This window comes from Aptenodytes patagonicus, chromosome 1, assembly GCF_965638725.1.
Source record: "Aptenodytes patagonicus chromosome 1, bAptPat1.pri.cur, whole genome shotgun sequence".
Taxonomy (NCBI): domain Eukaryota; kingdom Metazoa; phylum Chordata; class Aves; order Sphenisciformes; family Spheniscidae; genus Aptenodytes; species Aptenodytes patagonicus.
Genome location: NC_134949.1, coordinates 197,988,427 through 198,011,577, shown reverse-complemented (window position 1 = coordinate 198,011,577; position 23,151 = coordinate 197,988,427). Strand labels below are relative to the sequence as shown.

The following is a 23,151-nucleotide window of genomic DNA, read 5'->3' as shown; positions in this document are numbered from 1 at the left end:
AACAAGCATTCAACTCAAATGACTTAGTCATTAACCAAAAATTTTAAAACGAACTGATAATTAGTGAAAGGAGGATACAAAGGATTAATACCATCCAAATACCAGTGCATTTAATGAATTAGCAAAATTAACAGCTTTTCAAAATTAAGAGTTGTATCAGGAGTTTTTAAAAATGAAAGCATTGCAAGTTTTCCAGAACGGGAAAGACAATCAAACCTGTCAAGATACACACCAAGTGTGAAGGGTGTAGGAAGTGGAATTAGACCTAATATTTTGTATGGTCAAAAGATTAGTTTTAAATTTAAAAGACAACAATTTTCATAAACTAAATTTTAAATGCACATTCTACAAAAGCCGTACTTTTCAGTTCCTTCTTTTGTTGTCAAAAAATAACTACATATACGTAGACATACACACATGAAAGTATGACCTTTCAGTTTATTATTTAAAATACAACTTTCAGGTCACATGATTACTATGCACTGACAGTATTTCCATTATAAGAAATCATCAAATTTTGATGTAATGATTCTTCATTTCAAGGTTAAGCACTTTCCCAAGTCTCAAATCTCTTGAAGAAGTTCCTTCTTTTCCTCAAAATACTTCTGAAACCACTCAATATGTTCAATCTTCTGTTTAACACTGAGGTATGGGTTTTTTGAAAGCCCACAGATGACTAGTTCCATGAAGTGGCGAATAGGTCCTTGCTTGGGAAAGTCTTCGAGGTGTTTCTCCAGAAAGATATGTTCATGAAATTCAGCATCATCCTCCATCCCTAACAGAAGGGACAAAAAAATGACAAAGTTATTATCAGAATAGAACAGCAAATTTATCAAAGTAAAAAAGGATATAGTTTGCAAATAATCTCAAATTAGTAAAATTAATGGTTCTGTGCCTTTTAATTCTTTTGCACAGTTAAGCCAACCACACAGAAGTGGAAGAAACTGCAGAATTTTAAGACATTAATTTCTCCCTCCACACAAAAAATGTCAGCATATATCATACTCCTGTCTACCATATTACTCCCATTTTGTGCTCTCACTTATAAGAATATCTAATATTTAAATCAACTTTCTGGCTGGTAATCTTGCTGAAAGCTGATGCCAGGGCAGGAGTGGGGGGGAATAATTAAAAAAAATAAATCGATCTTCTTGCTAAAAACCTTTGTTTAATACATGAAAATTTTGATTCATCATGGGTACCACCTCTTAGATTGGGGACACTTTCTTAACAAATTCTTTAAGAAAACACTGATTGCCTAAATTCTGCAGAGGATTAAAGAATACAAGCTAGTCTTGAACAAATGAGGCAACCTCATAAACTATGTAATACTGAACAGCTAACACACACTTGCATGTTCATTCCAAGTCATGGTTTTAACATCCTATTGCTGCCAAATGGGCACAGAAAATTGTTTTTCTAATACTTTCTGAATCTGGGAGTGTATGCCGACGTAAAAATGTCGCGTATCTCACCAGCTGCTACTTTTAAGTTGTAACCAGCACAAAAGACTGTACATCTCTAATCAAGCACAGCTCAGATCCCATGGTAAATTTTTGTTCTCTGTCCTGGGGATTTCCTTTGCTGTTGTTCATACTATAATGCTAGCGTACACAAGACAAAGACTCAGACCATAAATTCCTACATACAGAAAAAAGAGTGCTTTCGCAGTTCCCAATTCTGAGATAAAACCCCCAAGGCAAATTGGGATTTGCAATTGAAAGATTTTTTCTTCCGTTAGGGATAGATGAAAATTTTTATTTGATCCGAATTTGCTATAGATTTGTAAATGACATTTGCACCTTTAAGTAAAAATCTATTACTAGAGAAAAATATTGCATAGGAACATTTCCAGGCGACAAAAATGGGAAGTCTACACCACAGACATAAGCGCACGTGTTTTTCTATACTAGCTAGGATATGATATATATTATTTGACAACGTTCAATCAGGAGGATTAAAATTGAGGTAATTAAGCCATGTCAGTCCTAGGCCTCCTCCTGTGTTAGTGCTTCTACAGTTTCAGAAGAAATAATGCACATCTCTGGGATGGAGAAGTCTCTCAGCTTGCATTCGTTAAGTTTGCGTTCTTTCTTTCCTGTTTTAAACTTTAGGTACTGCAATATCTGAAGGAGCTGGGAAATACCTCTGTTTTTCCCCACAGATTTTTCCCACAAATTTGTGAGTGTACCAATACCAGCTACATGCCACATTTATCTCCCTTGTCCTTGAAAAAGAAAGCATGCTTCCTTCTTCAGAAGCCCTCTTCTTTTTCCTTTACGTTACAAGGAAAAAAAGTCATGTCAGCTTCAGAAGGTATATTTCTGCTGTGCTTGGAAACCAATGTCCACTTACAGAAGCACAGAGATGATCCTTTCACCATGCCACCCACGCTGACTTTCCCCCACCGAGGGAAGGTGGACTCTCGCTGTACCTGGATGCTGCTGGTTGCTTTCACGAGCTAACATCCTTTCCAGATTTCCATACTTTTGCTGGTCACAAAAATCCAAGGGAACTAAACCAACGAAACCACTACTGAAAGACTCTGAATAATGCTGACAGTAAAATTTGGCCTTCTGGATGCTCTTATTTTGGGGATAGATACAGGGTATCAGGAGAGATTATGTCTAATTAATAATTTCACCAATTTTCATCTCTAACCCAAAAGAAATTAAACCATTTATAGTCTCACAAAAACGCAGGTCAGAAGGAAATATTACATCATGTATTTTGATCTCCCATTTGTCAGAGACACGATATATGGTTTGGGGATGAAGTGTTAAGTTCAAACATTTCAGTTAGACCACATATTTCAGTCCTCAAAAAAGTACAGTGTGCATCACAAAAAGAGACCACAATTGCCCAAAGCATCAGAGGCTGAGACCTCTGGTGGGAACTGATTAGATGAGATATGCTCACATGACTCCCCCCACCCCCAGCAAGCCATAACTCCTGCTGCATGGGAAGAACAAGCCTGTCCCTCAGCCTCTCTTGCACTGTCCTCAGAAACCTAATTTGAAAGAACATGCATGCTGGGATTCTGAAGTAGAGGATTTTCTTTATCAACCTCAAAGCAAGAAGTCACCCACTCTCAATATCCTATTTCCAATCCCCTGCGTACTACAAAACAGAAAGTCTGGGGAATTTCTCTAGCTAAAACACTAACCCTTCCAAGACATGACCAGCCTTGCCTTAAAGACAACATCTCAAATGCAGGTGTCCAACCTTACAGGGAGTGGTGCTGGCATGCTATAAAGATGACCAAGTATGCTGATCTAGTGAAAGATGTCCCTGCCCGTTGCAGGGGGTTTGGACTAGATGGCCTTTAAAGGTCCCTTTCCAACACAAACCATTCTATGATTCTAGGATTTTTAGAATGAGACAAATCATGCTCTTACAGTAGGTCCCTAGAATAGACCCAGAATTAGTAAAGCAAACCCCCAAAATGGCTGTGCAACACTTGCCACCTCTCTTGGCAAACTGATCCAATGCTTCTCTGCTGGGAACAGCATCTCAGCAAAACAGCCAGAACAGGACTTGGTGAACTTTTGCCTACAGAAGCCATCAGTGGCAACTGAGGCATTAATTTTCCAAGACTTCCATTAAGCCTATCACTTCTGCTGTAACAATCTCTGGCCCACTCAGAAGCATTTGCTCCTCAGAATGAGGTGCTAAAGCAAAGTAGCATCAATAATCTGCACTGTCTTTTTTAACGACTGCACTCCCTCCTCAGGATTTGAGTCATCAAGGCATAAATGCACAGAAATAATTTTAAAAAGGGGCAGAAATCAACGTTTTTCCCAACTTTTTGCCATGGCAAGTCATGGAGCAGAACTAAAGCTACTAGAAGCAGAAGAGGCAAGCAGAAACGAGGAGGAGCAAGAATGATGTTACGCAAGCTATACTAATGGTTTGCTAATCTGGTAAAAATTAATCAGAGGTCGGAGAGATGGAAAGAAAAAAAAGGTAGTTTTCTGCCTAACAGTGACTTCAACTGCATCAGATAAGGGAAAGGACATGCAGGCAGGAGCAGACAGCAGGGCAGCGGAGGGGCGGGGAAGACTGCTACTGGCCACTGCAGCAAGTCAGTATGTCTAGCCACATCTTCAGATGTTCGCACCAAGGCCAGAGAAGTTTTAAAAATCATGACCTTGCCCTGATGCCTCAAAGCACAGCGCCTTGGTAAAGCACTCTAACGAGATCACCGGAGATGCTCTGGAGCCAAGAAAAACAGTTATAAGCCATCTTCTTTCTTTTTTATCTTTCATTTAAAACTTTAAAGGCTTTCATAATGCTAAAAGTTGAATATACATGCTTCCTCAATAGAAAATTTAGTTACACTTATGTTTTTAAAGCCACATGCTTGTGGCATAAAAGAAAAATCACACATTTCTTGATACAGAACAAGCTGAGGTAGTGTCCTCCTATTGAGGGAGATGACTGTTACAAAACTGCAAAATTAACAGCAGGAAGGGGCATCTTTCTTTTGCAGAGCCACTGAAATTACAGTACATTGATATAACTGGAGCAAGGTTCTCAAGCTTTTAATTGTGCTTTGACATACCTGATCTGACTAACAGCCTGTGGCTGGCAGTTTGATAGGATGGAATTTACTGACTTGATATTTCAACCAGAGAGGTGACAGATTTTGGAACACTCCACTGGAATTTTCCACATGACTAGTCTTTGTGGACAAATCAATAAAGATTCTTGTTTAAGTATATGTAAAGACTCTTTGTCCATTTGCCACCCCATCCCAGACAGCACGGTTCCAGCCGCATTGCTACAACAGAAAAACCATTGGCCGCCAAAGACGCCTGGTCCACTTATGGCTCCAGACAGCAGGGTTCCAGCCACATTACAACAACAGAAAAACCATTGGCCACAGTGGTTTAAGCTTGCAAAAACATGACTAGAGTATACTCGGATTTCTACATGATGGAACAGATCAATTCTGGGAGCAGTGATTAAATTCTGTGAAGAAACTGCCAAAATAGGATGAGAATGAACATTAAGAAACAATGAACCACATTATGCAATTTGCAACTCAGTATAGGACAGATTTTCAAAGGCTCCCAGCTTCACATACTAACCTGTTTTGCTTTCAGTGACTGAATCATTCTAAAGTAGTTCTGTTTGATGTCTTTAAAGTCTTTTTTAAAAAAAAAAAAACACAGCCAAGCTCTCCCTGAAGTTATGAAGTCCCCTTTCCTAAAGTGTACACTTGCTTTGTGTAGCTGTTCTTCCCTTCCGTAACATTCACTCTCTCTCTGCTGGCTTAACTTCACACAGAGCTTTTTTTTTTTCTTTTAAATGGTAATAAAAGTAAATACCGTGAACAAAGATGTCTAGTTAAGATAGATGTCCAGAGTGAGTGAATATTGTGACTGTTTATTCTTATGAGATGGATAGAACAAAGGGGGCAAACAACTGTTTAACACTCGGCTGGCGCAGATATAGAACTAGCGGATAGCTGATTAGGATCCGGCTAGCCACTTGGTCTGAGAGCCACACCAAAGAACAGAATCAGCATTATAAAACACACACAGCAGTTTTAAAATTCCCCATCCTCTGCTAGAAGCATCTTTAAAGAAGTTGCATAGTAAAAGGTATTATGTAATAGATTTGAATGGCCTTTTGGTGTTGAAAGCATCAGGGCTGAGTGAGAAAGGGAGGGAGGGAGTTCTCCCCTTTTTGGCAGCAGCCAGTCCTCAGATCAGCTAAACCACCTGCAGGACTTCACCTGAAGAGTGCCAGAATGAGTTCATCTGAAGCATCTCTGATTTGGGACAGTTGGAAAGTTATATTTGTTTACTATCAAATGCATGACTCATAGCTGAAACACTATGTTAAAACAGTCAAAGGTCATAACATGCTCCAATTCTCAAAACAGATAAATACAGACAGATAATAAAAGTTAACAGTGCATGTACCAGCTTCATTGTCAATTGGGAACTCCCACAGTATTCCTTCTTTTGTCCACTGGATCATCTCCTCAAAACCGTTTCGGGGAGGTTGTGCAGTTATTGCTGCAATCTCCTTTGCAAATTCCAGATCCCAAATTGTTGGTGAAGATACTAAAAAAGAAATTTTGTAAAGATCTGTCAGCATGCCAAAGACTTCTCACAAGCTAAAACAAAGTCCTTTAACATTAACCTTTACAGAGACTATTACTTTCAGCTGTGGAAATTTTTTTACCTCAGATGCCAGCATCAGCTTTCTCAAATGACAATTCTCTGTTGAAATGAAAGTCCATTAAATTCTCAAATGTCTGGTGAAAATGTATTCTGAACTCCTAGGGGACAATTTATTTTTAAGCCTTTCACACAGAGCAGGAATTTAATTTTTCCACAATCTTTTTTTCCTTTTTGTCTTTCACAAATTGTACGTACGACAAACTCTGAACTTGACTGGTGCACTCTGCTAAAGGATCTTGCTTACTACAGGAGTTTTCAGGTACTTCACAAATACACTCTCCTTCAGGAAGACGACTCAATCTACAAATGACAGCAATTCCTTCCCCAACACTCGTAAGTGTCCCAGTTTTTGTCTCTCGGGCTTGAGAAATCCTGATTTCCTATTCTTCGCCCAAAGTCAAACAGTCCCTTTAGGGATGCATCTTTCCTGATGCATATAATTATTACTTTTTTTTTTTTTTTTTTTTTAAATCATAGTGTGCTCATATGGCAGCAGAGTTACACTTAAGGAGTTCCTGCCCCTCCACCCAGGAGAACTGGTCATAAGCCCAGACTGAACCGCATCGCTGAAGTGAAGGGAACAAGCTGTTACCACAGGACAGGGAGGAACCGCTGGGAGTGCCTTGGGCTGCTGTCTCATGAGCTGGCCTAAGTCGTGCTCCCTTTTGTTTTCTTGTCTCCCCCTGTTACCAATTCACCCTAAGCTCCTTGGAACAGGGATCTTGATGTGAATACAAATGTTACAGTCCATTTGAAGTGGATCATGGCCAATCAGCTATTATTTTACTACTCATAAGTGTAAGAGTTTGAAACTAAGATAGAATTTCATCTTTGGCTCAGTAGCTTACAACTCAACTGGATTTAAAAAAAAAACACCTCCCCCCTCCTTTAAGAAAAAACAAAATGAAAGGGCAAACGGTATTTTTACATACTGAAAAGTGTTTTCATTTTTTGTGTTAAATGAGCAGATACTTTTTCAAATTATTTCTTACTTAGCAGGGAAATTTCCAGTACTATATTCCCTAGCTGCCTACTTTGATTTGAGGGGCTGAAGGCATAAATAAAATACAGATAAAGGACACCATGAGAAACCATAGCAGAATGAAATTATTGTTCACATCTTAAAGAATACCTTCTAATAATGCATTACTAATAAATCTTCTAATAGAAAAGAGCAGAAACTCATTTTTTCAAGCTTGCAGTAAAGGTGATAAACATTATATTTTCACCCCTGTGAAACAGAAATACTGATATTTTATGTTAAGAGTTACTGATATTTTATGTTAACAGTTATGAATATTCTTTTCAGGATGCCAATTTACTTTCCAGTTAACATGCGGGTTTTCAAAATAAATATTCAATACATAACACAGAACTTGCTTTTCTGTCACGTATAAACAATATTTTAACTCATTATCTCCACTAATATGAGCCAAGAAAGTGAAAGCAAATGAATCAAGGTATCAAGTATCACACTGGTATTTCCTGAGATTAACGCAAAAAAATTTTTTGTCATCAGGCTTAGTCAGTAAGCCAAGTAATAAACTTCCTGGCTTAGAATATATTGTAGATTTCCTCAAGGCTACCTGGAATCAAACAAGGAAACACCACATAAAAAGCTGAAAGAAGCTTACTTCTTAATATCTAATTACAAATCCAATAAAGTCCACTTGCTCTCTTACACAATTAGTGCACATTCCAGTTTTGTGTTAAAAAAAAGCGTATCTAAACTTTTTATCTAGGGTGACTATTATGTGCCATTGCATCTGCATTGTGCTCATGCAAAAAAGAAAGGTTAAATTCTCACCATTTTACCTGAGTAAATTTCATTCAACTCAAACACCAGGTACTTGAACATCACATTTGTCAAGATAGCTAAAACAAATGCTGCATCATTCATTATGTTTTTATATGTAAAATGGACTGATTTTAAGGAAATTGGCAGTCTTAAAAAACAGCAAATTGAATTCCATTCTAATAAGCAACTTTCATAGACCACCACAGAGGTGGCTGCAATCAGAAAGCTCACAGCTGCTTTAAAATATGTAAATAGCACTATCTGACATTTTACTAAACAAATTCAGTAAACAAATTAATTTCTCCCTGCAGTTTCAAGTGTAAAAAAAAAAAAAGGAGAAAACTACTCAGCTAGAATCTGGCAAAAACTAACAGTCCTACTCTTGAAACGGAAACAAATATGTATCATTTTCTAAGATATCAGAGAGAAATACTATTTCTTCTGCAGCTGCTGGCTTTATATATAGTTCTAAGTCACTACACTGGAATAAAGTCTTTTTTCCAAAGGGCCTCAGAATAGCTTAGGAAAATCAGCGTATTAAAGATCAGTGCTAACAACGCAGTTTCATTGTTCAGAAAGAAAAGTGAGGGAGGGAGTTCTTTACGTGACTTGCCCATATTCACATGCTCTTAGCTTTAAAGCACACTGGGTTTCGGCTAAGTCTTCATGCATGAAAACTATCCCCCTTACGAGGCATTAAGGCTGTTTCTGCAGAGCTGTGCCATTCAGTGAATATGAAGGTGGGTCATACCTGTTTTGCTGTTTTTTTGGTTTTATCTTACGTGACTTTTGGCGTGTATGTTCAGTGGATTAAGGAATTGGCTGGATGGTCACATCCAGAGAGTAGTGGTCAACGGCTCGATGTCTGGGTGGAGATCAGTGACAAGTGGTGTCCCTCAGGGATCCGTGCTGGAACCAGCACTGTTTAGTATCTTCATCGCGACACAGACAGTGGGATCGAGTGCACCCTCAGCAAGTTTGCAGATGGCACCAAGCTGAGTGGTGCGGCTGACACACCTGAGGGACAGGATGCCATCCAGAGGGACCTGGACAAGCTGGAGAAGTGGGCCCATGTGAATGTCATAAGGTTCAACAAGGCCAAGTGCAAGGTCTTGCACCTGGCTCAGGGCAACCCCCGGTATCAATAAAGGCTGGGGGATGAAGGGATTGAGAGCAGCCCTGTAGAGAAGGACTTGGGGGTACTGGTGGATGAAAAATTAGACTCTGCTCTGGTGAGACCCCACCTGGAACACTGCATCCAGCTCTGGCATCCTCAGTACAAGAAAGACACAGACCTCTTGGAGCGGGTCCAGAGGACGGGCCACGAAAATGATCAGGGGGATCGAACACCTCTCCCATGAAGAAAGGCTGAGAGAGTTGGGGTTGTTCAGCCTGGAGAAGAGAAGACTCCGGGGAGACCTTACTGCAGCCTTTCAATACTTAAAGGGGGCTTATAAGAAAGATGGGGACAAACTTTTTAATAGGGCCTCTAGCGACAGGACAAGGGGGAACGGTTTTAAACTAGAAGAGGGTAGATTTAGACTAGATATAAGGAAGAAATGTTTTTACGCTGAGGGTGGTGAAACACTGGCACAGGTTGCCCAGAGAGGTGGTGGATGCCCCATCCCTGGAAACATTCAAGGTCAGGTTGGACGGGGCTCTGAGCAACCTGCTTTAGTTGAAGATGTCCCTGCTCACTGCAGGGGGGTTGGACTAGATGACCTTTAAAGGCCCCTTCCAACTCAAACCATTCTATAATTCCATACGTATATGAAGAGTAGGTAAAGCAAGGTGTCATTTGTCAGCCACTTACAGGATCTTTCAAGCTACGTATACAACACTAAACAAGAGAAGGTCACAAAGCAATTGAAAGCGTGGTCTTGGGTTTTTTCTACCCTGCTTATGCTTAGCCACCTGTAAAGCATGCTTGTTTCCCTGGGATCACAGCCTTGCATTTCTTTGCCATAAAATGAATGCAGCAAGTTTGCAACAACCAAATAAGCTACTGGAGCCAACATACCCGTTCTCCAGGCTGGATTTACACTCACAGAAGTAAGACTGGCCTTAGTGACAAAAAGCCAGTTTTACCCTTCAAGTTCAGTACCAGAACGTCCTGATTAGTACAGAAAACATTAATCTATTACACTGCATGGAAGTTTTGCTTACTAAAAATCAGTTACATTAAAGTATTCATTTTTTTATAGGTCTGAAAGCAGGAAGTTAACAGGTCATAAGTCTCCTTCACAACAGTGAATCTCTTGATATTCTAAAAATTCAGAACCCGGCTTCACTGGGTTCTGTAATGTTTTTCATTATTGAATTTCCACTAACCTGTTTTCAGTGCATTTTCTGTTTCTGTAGAAGCCTTAGTGAATATATTAAGCCTCCTTCCTACTTTGAGACTTCTATAAACAAAAAAGAAAAACGATATTTAGTATTTCGCAACAGTTCACAGCATTGCCAGATAACAAATTTAAAAGCACAGAGTATTCTCATGAACTAACATCTCTGGAGGAAAAAAAAATGAGAGTGACTCTCACTAAATCCTCAGGCTTTTAACCAGAGAAAGTGTTTGTGACTATTACTCATCTGTAACAGAGCTTCCCAAAACACTTCCATGTGAAAGAATGAGCATAAATCAAACATTATATTTGCAGTCACTTTTTATTGAAATATTTAGGAATCTGAACAAAGCTAAACAGTATCAAACCACAGTACTCAAGCAATTTTACGAAGTTGCAACTAAAAAGTGAATCTGGTGATTTGGGTTTTTTCCCTGTAAAAAATATTGCACAATTCAGGAAGAGAAAAGGCAACAGCTAAATCAAACAATTCCTGCTTTATGACATAAATAGCCTCTTTGGAAGATTGCACAGCCACCTTCTCTGCCATATGGCAAACACTCGAAGTATATCTGTATGATATATTTTAAATAGCATCACCCTGATGCTCTCTCTTTTGAATATAGAAATATTTCACTCTGACCATCTATTTTTAATCATATTTATCTTTAGCATAAGCCTACACTAAAAAAAAAAAAAAAATCCGAGAGTTCAACAAGTAATCAAAACAAATTTTCTTATAAATGGAAACAAAGGAAAACCAATGACTTTACTGTAGAACACACTAAACTTTAGAACAAATGATTCTTTTAATCATACAATCTTCCAAGTTTCCACTGAAATTCTAATAGTTCCTACATCATGTTATTACGTATTCACTGTTACCCTGGCAGTACTTGCCCTTCCTGACCTTAAAATTTCACCTCTCTGGATTTACCTGATGGCCATCTTACTCTGGATTTAGTTGATGGCCACAGCTACTTCTGCAAACCTGCTCTTGTCACATTTTACTGATGTAACTACCCTGGATCTATTTCAGCACAGAGCAATCTAATTACAGAGCCTTAAAAGAATGTTGATTTAGGATTGTATTTTCCTATCTGTGCGTAACTCCCAAAAACACTGGCCGAAGATACAAGCGTGACTTGGAAGAACATTTATTTTAAAATGACTAGTTCAAATTACTATAAAGCAACATCACTCATTTCATTGAAATCTACTAACTCGATTTGAACTCAGATATTCTTCCTAACCCATTCTTTTCATATTATCAATAGATAAGTACAGTTTCATCACACAAAGAGGGCGAGACAGCTTCTCAAGATATCATAAATTTAATGTTCTCATTAATTTTAGTGTTCTCAAACATAAGTGAAATTCACTTTACTTTGCACGATGTTAATAAATGAAAGTTTAGCAAAGATATAAAATAACATACACTGTACAAGCACATAATAGCTCGGGTTTTACTTCTAGATCCTATTATTTCTATTCTTTTGAATTTTGAAAAACTTTTAATCCAACACCTTAAATAAAGTATTTCTCATAGTCAGTCAAGAATCATAGCCTAATAACAAAATTACTTTCATGTGACTACCAACTCTCTCTGATAATTATCCCCAGATTAAAAATATCTATAGAGCTATTCAGCAACTGATAATGAAGTCAGTTCCATTGCTCCTCAAACTGGCAACTTATAGCTAAATGAAAATCCCAGGACAGAAATATCTAAGTCAGGAGGGCTTGGTCTAGAACCTTGTTCCACTTCTTCCTTTCAACTTCCATCACAAGAAGCCCCTCTTGCACTTTCAACAAGCTTTGCATCAGGAAAAGAAAACATTGCTCGCTGGCCTTATAACATTGAAGAGGCTCAAGAGATACTTCCCTAACACACCTTAACACAGTTTGGTAGTTCGAGAACAAGGAAGTTACTCAGAAACATTTCAGCAAGCAGGCTAAGTTCTTCTAATGACTGGCTATAGCCACTTCTTCGAGGTTTTTGCATGATCTACATGGCTCAATGCATATGTTACAATTTATTCCTTATGGGAAGTCACAACTCTCTGTTTAGGATATACTGAAACAGATGTCTTGGCCAAAAAGCGCAGAATATTGTACATCTACTCACCCATAAATTTGTGCTTTTTCTTTTCTTAGTTATCCAAATTCTGCCTTCAGCATTATCTATCTAAGCACAAATGAATTCCTCAACTTCCAGCCCCTAACCCCAAGAAAAGGGGATTAATTTGCAAATTAAATTAATGATTAGAGAAGTTAATCTTAGTAAAAACAGAACTGCTAGAGAAAGAATATGCTGACAGGAAGGCGATGATGAGCTGCCACGGGAAAACCAAAGACCGCAGGCAAGAAAGCATAGCTTACAGGAGTTAAAAAAAAAAAAAAATTAGAGCACTCCTTAGTTCATTAAGAAATAGACTGGCCACATAACCAGTAGCAAGATAAATTTAAGGAGTACCCTGAAATCATCATGTAAATTATAAAGTTCATTTCATAGACAATTATAACACCACAGACAGAGAAATCAATTATAGAATGACTTATCAGTTGCAACAAGGTGGTAAAAAAATAAAAAAAACTTTAAAATCTCTTTAAAACCGCAACAGAATGGATGAAACTTTTCTAAACATAGAACATCTATCAAAGTTTTCCATTAGATGAAAGTAAGCCTTCAAAGCCTCCATTTCCCCAAAAGTTAAGAAAGTGATATAAAATTGTATTATGCGTGAGAATAATTTAAACTAGTTAAAACAAACACAATTACATTTCAGCACCAGGTATTTTTAGTTATCTAAAATTTAATATTAAAAAGTGCACATTATTTGATTAGCTGGTTAACATTAAGTGATATGTTCTCACAGAAGTTTATTTCAATGCTAACAGAACTTTTTTTGAAAAATACTTCAGTAATTTCTTTAAGCTCTGAAGTATCATGGTAACATGAATATGTACAACTAAATCTAAAATATTATCCATCATAATTTTTTTTTTTTTTTTTTTTTTTTTTAACAACACACTCCTGTTGGAAGGGAACACAACAAAAATACCTTCTGGAGTCAAAAGACTGAGGTGACAATCTTTCAGGCTTGATTCTTTGACCATCCTCATCCAACTCCAAGGAAATGCGATTGGATATCCTCACACCTCTCTGAGCTGGGGACTGCCTTTTAATTGCCATTTCTGAAATAACGTTGCTGAAATTAAAAACGTGAATGTAAAAACTCAACAAATCGACAAAGTAAGGAAGTTTGTCACATATATTAACCAGAAACTCTACTCTCAATTGTTTTTATAAGCCTCTATAAGACAGAATTATACATTCCTCACAGAATACACCCATTAAGTCATCAAACATTCAAGTCTTACTTTTTAAACCATCTCAGTTGTTACATTCTATATAGATTAAATGACAAGTGCTATTTTAGCCTACTAAATCTACAGTGAATGCTTTCTTTGAAATTATCTAGTTTCCAACTAAAAGAAAAGTTTCATATATCTGCATACCAACATTCACAGAGTGGGCTAGGTATGTTTTGCTTAAGTAAATGAGGAATTTCTCTGGATGCAAGGAATACGCTGAAATAGGGAGGTAATAATCACCAGTTTTTTGGACAGGAAACACCACCACCCAGGGACAAAACTGTGCTGCTGCAGACCAAAAGGAAGCTTGCCTTCACACATCAGCTGACATGGGTCAATCATGCCACCCTAATAAGTAGGTCACCTTTCCTGATCCACTGCAATCTGTTGCATTGCATAATCATATTACAGCATTAACAGACCACATCTTCCTTCATAATTCTGTAATCAAAATCATACGTGAAGAACAAATGCTCTGATCTCCTCCGGCGCAGTTTGCAGCTCATTCTGAGCTCAAAGGAAAAAACACACCACCTTTCTGCCTCCGCCGATTAATCCCCTTAACCGGTAAGTCTATTGGTTGGTAAAGACCAAGCTGATAATTATTCCTCACAGCTATCCTCTCCTCCCAACCGCTTCCAGTAACACGCAGTCATCCAAAATTGCAGCGCTCAAGTTTTAAGAGAAAAACATGGTCTCAAAAAACCAAAAACAGGCCAAGTCAAAAATACTGCATATCCATTTTATGAAAATCTGAATAAAGTCCAAACTATGTTTCTGGTAGGTTAAGTCAAAAGAGATTTTATTAACAAGAAAGAAACACTTGTGGAAAATTGTAAAAGCTAATTGCCACAGCAACACAGCAGGATTTTCTCTTCGGTCTTAGAATGTGGTTGAGAATGGCAGAACAAGAATAGCGTAGCGCTTCAAGTACCTACTCTGAAAGAAAGGCATCTGAAAATAAGTTTTAAATCATTTCATTTTAATCTTAAAGAAAAAACAATCTCAGATTAGTTGCGTATCTCACACTAGAAATTACTCTATGAAGTGCCTAGTGGCATTAGTGAGCTGGAGTTGGGCCAGAGGCTTGACACACTTCTGAGAGTCACGGGGACATAATTCCTAAGGTCAGTCACACACGGCCCAGCCCGACTGCTTGGTTTGGCTGCGACCTACAAGGCTGGAGTGTTCCCATGCCACAGGGGGATCAGGCTTCCTCAGAGAAGCTCTTCTCACAGCCGACCTTGATTTATTTGTGGTTTTGCACAGTAGGTCTGGACAGACTATGCTACCAAGCTATCAGAACATGCAGTCAATGGTATCATATTCTCACTGTAAAGTCCTAATGTCACCCCATCGTTGGTATACGAACATTTCTGACAGCAACATTCATCACTCCATCATTAAAAGTGCCCCTGTATTAACTAAAAATAAAACTACAAAGATGTTTTTAATGTCTTTTGTAATGAAAAACATCAGATTACAAATTCATACGCCAACCCCAGTGTACCTACAGTGGTTAGATATTACATATTACCTCATGTCACAACATGAGGTTAAAAAAATAAGCTCCTAGATACTTCTGCCTTCCAGAGATGGGAAGAGGTAGAGCTTTTGTAACAAGCACAGATTCTCTCTCCTTCCTGATCACCAATCAATAATTGCAACACTAAAACCGGAGACCCAAGGAGCTTTGGCTATACTTCAGCCTAAGCTCTGAACTACTTTACTTCTTCTTCACCCAAAACAGGAGCTGAAATTTCAACTTGTAGTGCCACTGATTCTATTTTGGTATAGTGCTGTTGTAATTTCCATTGAGTGAAACTTCATCCCACACTGAGAAAAATAAATTCCTGTATCATTAATATTTTCCCCTCCTAGTGAACACGCTGTCCTCACGCTGTCTACAAAACAAGGTGATGAGACGACTGCATACAACAGTGACCTCTGGAGGCCATGCCACAATCCCGGAAAAAAAATTAGTACGAACCAAAAGATCCGGACAACGTACAATTTATTTTATATCCCCAAAAAATTGGGATAGTGCTACTGAGATTTATGGGGGTAAGTTGAGCATTATATGGCTCTACTGCTTGTGAAGGTATCTCATTTTTAAATAGTTTTAAATAACGGAGGAATATATTGGCTTTTAAAATGTGTCAGTGTATTGAATGCAAAACCTTTATGGAAAAAATGAAAAGTTAAACTGCCCATATTCTCTTGCTGTCAAATAAAAATCAACACAAAATAATCACGTATGAATAAAAGAAATCGCTTTCTAATATATTAAAAGCATTTTAGTGCCTTCTGCTGGACTTTTTAAAACCAACAGTTTTAACACTGATCAGAAAGCCGAAAGTACCAAATTCATCTCAGAGTCTAACTGTGAAAGGTTACTATTAGCCAAGTTTTCAGTCATGAAAATCAGCAGGAGCTGCTGGTCTTTCTAGAAAACTCATCCTTTGATAGAGTTTCAAACTGTTACCTAACTATTAAGGAAAAAAACGGAACTTTTACTGTTTAATACCTTCATCAATGACACAGACAGTGGGATCGAGTGCACCCTCAGCAAGTTTGCAGATGACACCAAGCTGAGTGGTGCGGTCAACACGCCAGAGGGACGGATGCCATCCAGAGGGACCTGGACAAGCTGGAGAAGTGGGCCCGTGTGAACCTCATGAGGTTTAACAAGGCCAAGTGCAAGGTCCTGCACCTGGGTCGGGGCAACCCCCAGTGTCAATACAGGCTGGGGGATGAAGGGATTGAGAGCAGCCCTGCTGAGAAGGACTTGGGGGTACTGGTGGATGAAAAGCTGGACATGAGCCGGCAACGTGCATTCGCAGCCCAGAAAGCCAACTGGCTTCATAAAAAGAAGCGTGGCCAGCAGGTCGAGGGAGGAGATTCTTCCTCCCCCTCTACTCTGCTCTGGTGAGACCCCACCTGGAGTACTGCATCCAGCTCTGGAGCCCTCAGCACATGAAAGACATGGACCTGTTGGAACGGGTCCAGAAAAGGGCCACAAAAATGATCAGGGGGATGGAACACCTCTTCTGTGAAGAAAGGCTGAGAGAGTTGGGGTTTAAGAAAGATAAGGACAAACTTTTTAGTAGGGCCTGTTGAGATAGGACAAGGGGGAATGGTTTTAAACTAAAAGAGGGTAGATTTAGACTAGACATAAGGAAGAAATTTTTCACAAGGAGGGTGGCGAAACACTGGAACAGGTTGCCCAGAGAGCTGGTAGATACCCCATCCCTGGAAACATTCAGGGTCAGGCTGGACGGGGCTCTGAGCAACGTGATCGAGTTGAAGATGTCCCTGCTCACTGCACCTTTAAAGATCCCTTCCAACTCAAACTATTTTATGATTCTATGATTCTTTTCAGCATATAATAAAACACATTAATATATATTCCCAAGTAGAAGCAAGCTAGTTCACAAAGCTGCCTCAGGGAGTAGAACTTGCCAACTCAAATCAGAGCAAGCCAGCTATGACACTCCTAGTCAACCAAAAAGGCTGGTTTTGGTTGAGCAAAACGCATTTTTCTAACCATAGTGATTCATCCACAAGCACGTTATAAAATATTGTAACAGCACATCTTAACCCACCAATCAACTATATAGAGGCACTATACAGTTGCAGGGACTTCAGCTTTTAAATTTCTGAAGAATTTAAACTCTCTTTCAACAGAAAAAAGCCTTTTTTGCTTAGACTACAACTTCCTTAGATGCCTTCCTTCTTCCACAGCAGCCACTGCTGGGTAAGTGCTTCAGGGAAAGTGCAATGGGTGGTAAGGAGAGTGAGCCCTTGTTGCCAGTAGGCAGACCAACCACATTTAGAGAAGAGTATGTATACCTTAAGGAACAGATGCAGGCCCGTATGAGGTTAGCCACTGCACGTATTAGCTCAGTCAGTATCAGTACAGTCCTCCAACATCTTACCAGGAACTGAAATAGGTTCCAATTACATTTAAGTTGGCCACCCACAACTGATGCCATCATTAAGACATTTGTGTGCTCTGCTCTTCTAAACACCCCAGTGACAGATATGGAACAACCTAAATGGTAATTAATAGTTTAATGAACATATTCTTTATATAAAATATTCCTTATTTATTCTCCTTATGTTAGTAAGTGTCTCTTAGGTTTTTGGTAATACTGCACACAAAAACAAAAAAAAAGTAGAAACACATCGATTTTACATAAAACAGCCAGACCTCTAACCTTTAAAGCTATTCATTTTGGCTCCAAAAGCCTATGGGGAGATAAGCTTCTGTCAAGTTCTCGAGGTCTCCTATATTCAGCTGAGAGGACATTATGAAAACAGAGCATACGCACAGCCTCTGGAGATGCTTGCGTGTACTACCTAAAACCATACTTCCTCCTCAAATAGCACAGACTTCACATGTTTGGAGAGAATTTCATTCTGCTCTCCACAACCACCATTAGCGCTCTTGGTAGAGAGAATCATGAATACAGGCTAAAAGGGAAACTTGCACAGTTTCTCTCTTTTCTCTTTACAACCTCTGAAGAACACGCATTTTGTTTAACAAAGTTATTTGCTGAGCATTGTGCTTCCCAATCTATTTGCAACCATCTAACTCGACTTATTTGCAAGCATCTGTCACATTCTTCCTTAGTTTCCACTCACGTAAAGGGCAGACATCAGCCACAAACATCACTAGTTTGTTGGCTACTCTGTTTGCAGCTCATTGATAAACATACCAAGCAGATCCTCTACTGATCCTTAGAGCAACCTACAAATAATAATTCATGGGTCAAACTTAAATCCTGGTTTGGGACAAGTTCATTTTCACAGAATAAATTAAAACTAAGATGATAAGCAGCTTGCAGTTCACACCACAAACAGCCATAAATAAAGGTTTCACTTCCTATTTTGCTGAAGATCCAATTTTCTGTTTAGTTGAGCATTTCACCTGGATTTAATGCCTTATTTTCTGAGTAGTTATCGGAGTACTAGCTGGAAAAAAGAGAACAAAAAAAAAAAAATCTGTCTTTAGCCATCATCCAAAAGAGCGGTATGCACAGCTGTTTCAGTTTCCAAACAAATGTTTCTCATCTATTTGAAAGCCACACTGGAAACAGAGTTAAGCCAAGAGATGAGTTTCTTGGGTTGACTGGAAAGTTTTGAAAGGAAGGGTGGGGCTATAAATAGAGCTGCTCTCATTCAGTTCTGCAGAGCTGTCATGAAAATTCACCAGTCCAGACAGAATGTCTGAAACGTTTACAAATCCATCCATTGTGTGAGAATTTCAGAAGCTTGGGAAAAAAAAACACAAACCCAAACCTGTTGTTTTGCTAGCCTGTCCAAGAAAGTAATGATCCTGGGCAGGAAAACAATTCCATTTCTGCAAAACCATTTTAGAACGAGATGGCAAAATTTAGGGAGTTTGGTAAAACCAGACCAATGATGTTCCCATTATTCATTAATTCCAAGCATGACTTGTCCAAATTTATCTTTTAGGGCCATCTTTCCAAGACAGAACCCAGTCACCTTCAAGATGACATTGCAAAATCAGAATTTCGAACATTACTGAGAGTAACATTCAATATACAAACCGTATATTAATAGTTCCCCCCTTTTTCTGTTTATCTGTGGTTTCTTCGTGTCGTCTTAGTTGTGCAATTAGTTCTGATTCTGTCTGTTTCTTGTTGAGTGGTAGGAAAGATGCAACTGCAGAAGCAGCCTCCACCAGTTCTGGACTTAAAGGCTTGCCTCTGTAAAAGACAACAGATACGGAAATATGAAAAAATAAAAGCCTTAATATATTTAAATTGTAATTTCTGTACTGTCATTTTATATCTTAATAACTCAGAAGTTACAGTTACACATTAACCCAAATGGGGGTGCCGGTGGCCAGAAGGAAGGCTAGGTTTGCCCTGTGTCGCACTAATTATCAGCTGTTAAATGACACTGACAAGCTGTTGTACTCAAGTGGCCAAAGACCACAGGCAGCACAGACCTGCAGGAGCATAAACACAACACGGTGGGGAGCTGTCCGCAAGTCTCAACAATCATGATGCCATTCTTAATTTTAGACTTGGCTGCTTTTTTTTTTCCTGTTTCCTCAGCTTTATTGTATTTTAATTAATATTCCCCCCCCCCTCATTAAAATAACTTCCCACAGGCAGCTGCTAGTGCTACCTTTCAAGAGTCACAGTGCAGAAAAAGGTAACATATTGTAGAAAGCACACAACATCATTTATCCAGATTCTCCCCTGTGATTTACTGCAGTCTACATCTACACTACATTCCCTTACAAGACTCTCTTCCGTACTTGGAAATGGCATTTGATGCTTTATTTTGTCCTAGATAATGAAAAAATTTTGAAAAAAAAAAAAAAAAAAGAAGAAAACAGGCTAAGAAAAGTTTGTTATACTTTACCGCTGGGTGTCTTCTGCAGTTTTCTGAAGTATGCTACCTTTACCGTCTGGGCCCTCCAGCTTGTTTGTGGCTTGCTTTTTGATCTCACGTGTTTTTAACTGTTGGAGTTTCTTCCTGTAGCTCACTTCTACCTTCATATTACCAATAATGTCTAACAACTTCTGCTTTGGTGTTTCTGCTGTACTCTTTGATGCCACTTCAGTGGTGCTGTCTTTGGAAGCGGTAGATTCATCTTTCTCAGTAGAAAGCACGCTGCTTGTGCTGAAGAGTTTCTGTATTTTGCTAGATGATATACAAAGTTTAAAAAAATAAATACATAAAAAGTCAGAAGTTTCAAATAGGGTCCAAGGCTGAATTTTGTAAGCCTGCAAAAAACCCCACATCAGTTACAACTGTCTAGGCCTAACTGAGTGCAAACTGAGTATGTTAAGTACATGTCAAACGTGCACCTTTTGTCTTTTGAGAAGGGCTAGGGCACTATTTAAAACCCTTGATTATATATGGTTTCTTCATCACAAAAATAATGTAAACAACTTTACTTCCTCCACAAATAAGTTGTGTTTAATCTAGGAACTTAAAAATTTTAAAGTATCCCTGCATTAGGTAGCAGACTGAGAGTTTGAATCTACTGGTACTTAAATTTGTTAGTACTATAGAAAACTCTGTAAACTCTTAAAATGAGGCGACAAAGAGATCACTCCTAGCCACCTGAAAAAAGATCGTACACACACATTTAGCTTCATATTGTTTTATACTTGTGGCACTACTATGGATCACATTCCCCTACCCTACGTCCTGCAATATAGCAGCCAAGCAGCCTTATGAGGAAATGGATCCTGCTGCAAGATAACCCAGTAACAAACAAAAAAGTTATTTTGGTTATTTTTCCATCTGGAACAGCTCCTCTACCTAGTTTACCACATCACTGCAAAGAAGCTAAAAATGGCACGGTGCAGGCGAGGATGTGAAGCCAGGGACAGCAGAGAGCTGCTTAGGATATTGCTGCAACACAGACACAAATGCATTCTCTGGAAAAACTATCATAAAATTCAAAGAACGGTTCTCTTTAACATTCTAAAATGGAATGTTTAAATCTTTAAATTCTCAACTACTTTTTTTGTTTAAAAACCACCTTCAAGTCACTAAAATAAAGAAAAAAACCTTACAATTAAATATTTATTTTGGTTCAAAATAAAATACTTCAACAGATCTGAAAGAATTTTGAAATACTTTCCCCCCCTCACACACACCTCTCTGGCTAAAAAAGAAAATTCTGCTAGTATCAGCAGGCACCACATTATTACTTAAGTCACTCTGCACTTAATAAATTGCCAGCATCAAATTGTCAGCATTAAACCCTAAATTTCGATGTTGAAAAGCAGCAGGAAAATTTAAGGGAAGCTTCAGAACCACATTACTGAGAAGATGGTAGGAGTCCTACTGTTTTACACAGAGCTGTTCTCCACAGATCTTTTTCAAACACGTTTTTCATTAATTCAGGCTGCATGCTCCTTAAAACTATATATCCATTCAGAGATCTTTGCTCACAGCGTCAGAAAAACACAGCAAGACTGCAAGCCTTAAACATTTAAAGCCAGTAGTACATTGCATCTTGCATTACTGTATTTCACCTACCATCACGTTTGTCTTCTGCTCAGAAGCCTAGCCTCAGAAAGCAAACACAGCTAACAAAAGAAACCAAGCTGCTTTATACATGAGACTATCACAGTATCGGTGCTTGTTCAAAAATATTGAGGAGCTTTGAAATAAAAAAATAAACGCACAACTGACTTTTCATTAAAAGCAGTTAAAATCTTCTAATAAATAAAAACGAACTTCCAAATACTACTTTTAGCCAGTGCTTTGGGCACGTACCTCTGCCAACAGGCAGCACCGCTCTGCTGATAACACACACGGTAAAAACATGCTCGGGTCACATATGTGTATCCTTCACGCCACTCAAAGATGAGGAGGACAGCAAGGAAAGCAACACGAGAAACACAACCCAAACCACTCCCCTCTACTTGATTTCACTTTCCCAATGACTTCTGCCCACTGGTGTCAACAGCACACAGCCCCAGCAAGACAGACGGACTCGGGCTTGGCCTGCTTGCTGCCCGAGCGGGTTTAAACCCCGAGGCACCCGGGAACAGCACAGCTGAAGCCAGGACGGCGGGCGGGCCGGCCGGCCGCAGCAGGGCACAGCGCGGCACCCCACCCGCCCGGTCCAGGCGCCACGGTCACGGGAGAAAGCCGCTAAACACGAGGTCCCCGTTTAACGCAAAGGCGAAGAGCTGCAACCTGCTCTCAGGGCACAGGGCCGCGGCGAGGCAACCCCGGCCCACGGCGGGGCGGGCCGGCCCCACCTGCGGCGAACGGGAGCAGCTTTCCCCGGGGACCTGGGAGCGGAGCAAACCCCGTCGCTCAAAAAGCCGCGGCCTGGGGCGGCGCTGCCGCGGAAACCGCCCGGCCCCCACGGCAAAGCTCGCTTCCCCCCCCCCCCCACCCCGCCGCCGGGCGCCCCCTCCCCCGGGTGAATGATTTACGGGAGGCGACGGTACCTGTGAGTCCTCCCCTCCAGCCGCGCTACCCCCGCTGCCTCCCGGCCGCTCGCTGGCCCGGCGAGGAGCCGTGCAGCGAGGCGACAGGAGCCCCCGACCGCGCCGCCCCACCCACGGACGCGGCTCCACATCGCGACCGCGGCGTTGCGACCCGCGGCGGTCCGTCCCTCTGCGCGGTCCCCCCGGCGCTGCCGGCCGGGAACAGGAGCTGCGCCGAGCGTTCCGCGCACCAGCCTTCCGCCCGCCTCACTCGGCTCCGGCTGGGAACAGGGTGCCTGGTCCTCTGCCAAAACCATCCCAATCATAGCCAGTTTCTTACAGATTTTCACTTTGGTGCCAGGAGTTGCAGGCACGTAAACCAAGTCTTGGGCTGGCTCTTGTGAAGCACTTAATGGTTGCAGAAGACCAGATACCCACAAGGGTTTCAGTTAGGGCCACAAAGCACTTACCTCTTAATGATTTTGTAGAGGAAA

At 40.0% G+C, this 23,151-nt stretch overlaps 1 protein-coding gene across 1 annotated transcript; it reads right to left on the bottom strand.

Moving 5' to 3' along the window:
• Positions 1-424: 424 nt before the first annotated feature.
• MRPS31 (mitochondrial ribosomal protein S31) lies at positions 425-22,820 on the bottom strand. The gene is made up of 7 exons (XM_076364191.1): positions 22,679-22,820; positions 20,118-20,399; positions 19,292-19,450; positions 13,403-13,549; positions 10,327-10,400; positions 5,934-6,077; positions 425-775 (listed from the first exon to the last, which is right to left on the bottom strand). The coding sequence occupies exons 1-7, from the start codon at positions 22,807-22,809 to the stop codon at positions 564-566; spliced, it is 1,149 nt and encodes a 382-aa protein (XP_076220306.1). The 5' UTR covers positions 22,810-22,820; the 3' UTR covers positions 425-563.
• Between the last annotated feature and the right edge of the window lie 331 nt (positions 22,821-23,151).

Excerpts from the sequence above, each read along its gene's own strand:
- MRPS31 (XM_076364191.1), bottom strand. The coding sequence starts at position 22,809 with ATGTGGAGCCGCGTCCGTGGGTGGGGCGGCGCGGTCGGGGGCTCCTGT. Across the intron at positions 19,451-20,117 it reads ACTGCAGAAGACACCCAGCG|AGGCAAGCCTTTAAGTCCAG; the intron begins GTAAAGTATAAC and ends TGTCTTTTACAG. Across the intron at positions 10,401-13,402 it reads CAGTCTTTTGACTCCAGAAG|AAGTCTCAAAGTAGGAAGGA; the intron begins GTATTTTTGTTG and ends TTTTGTTTATAG.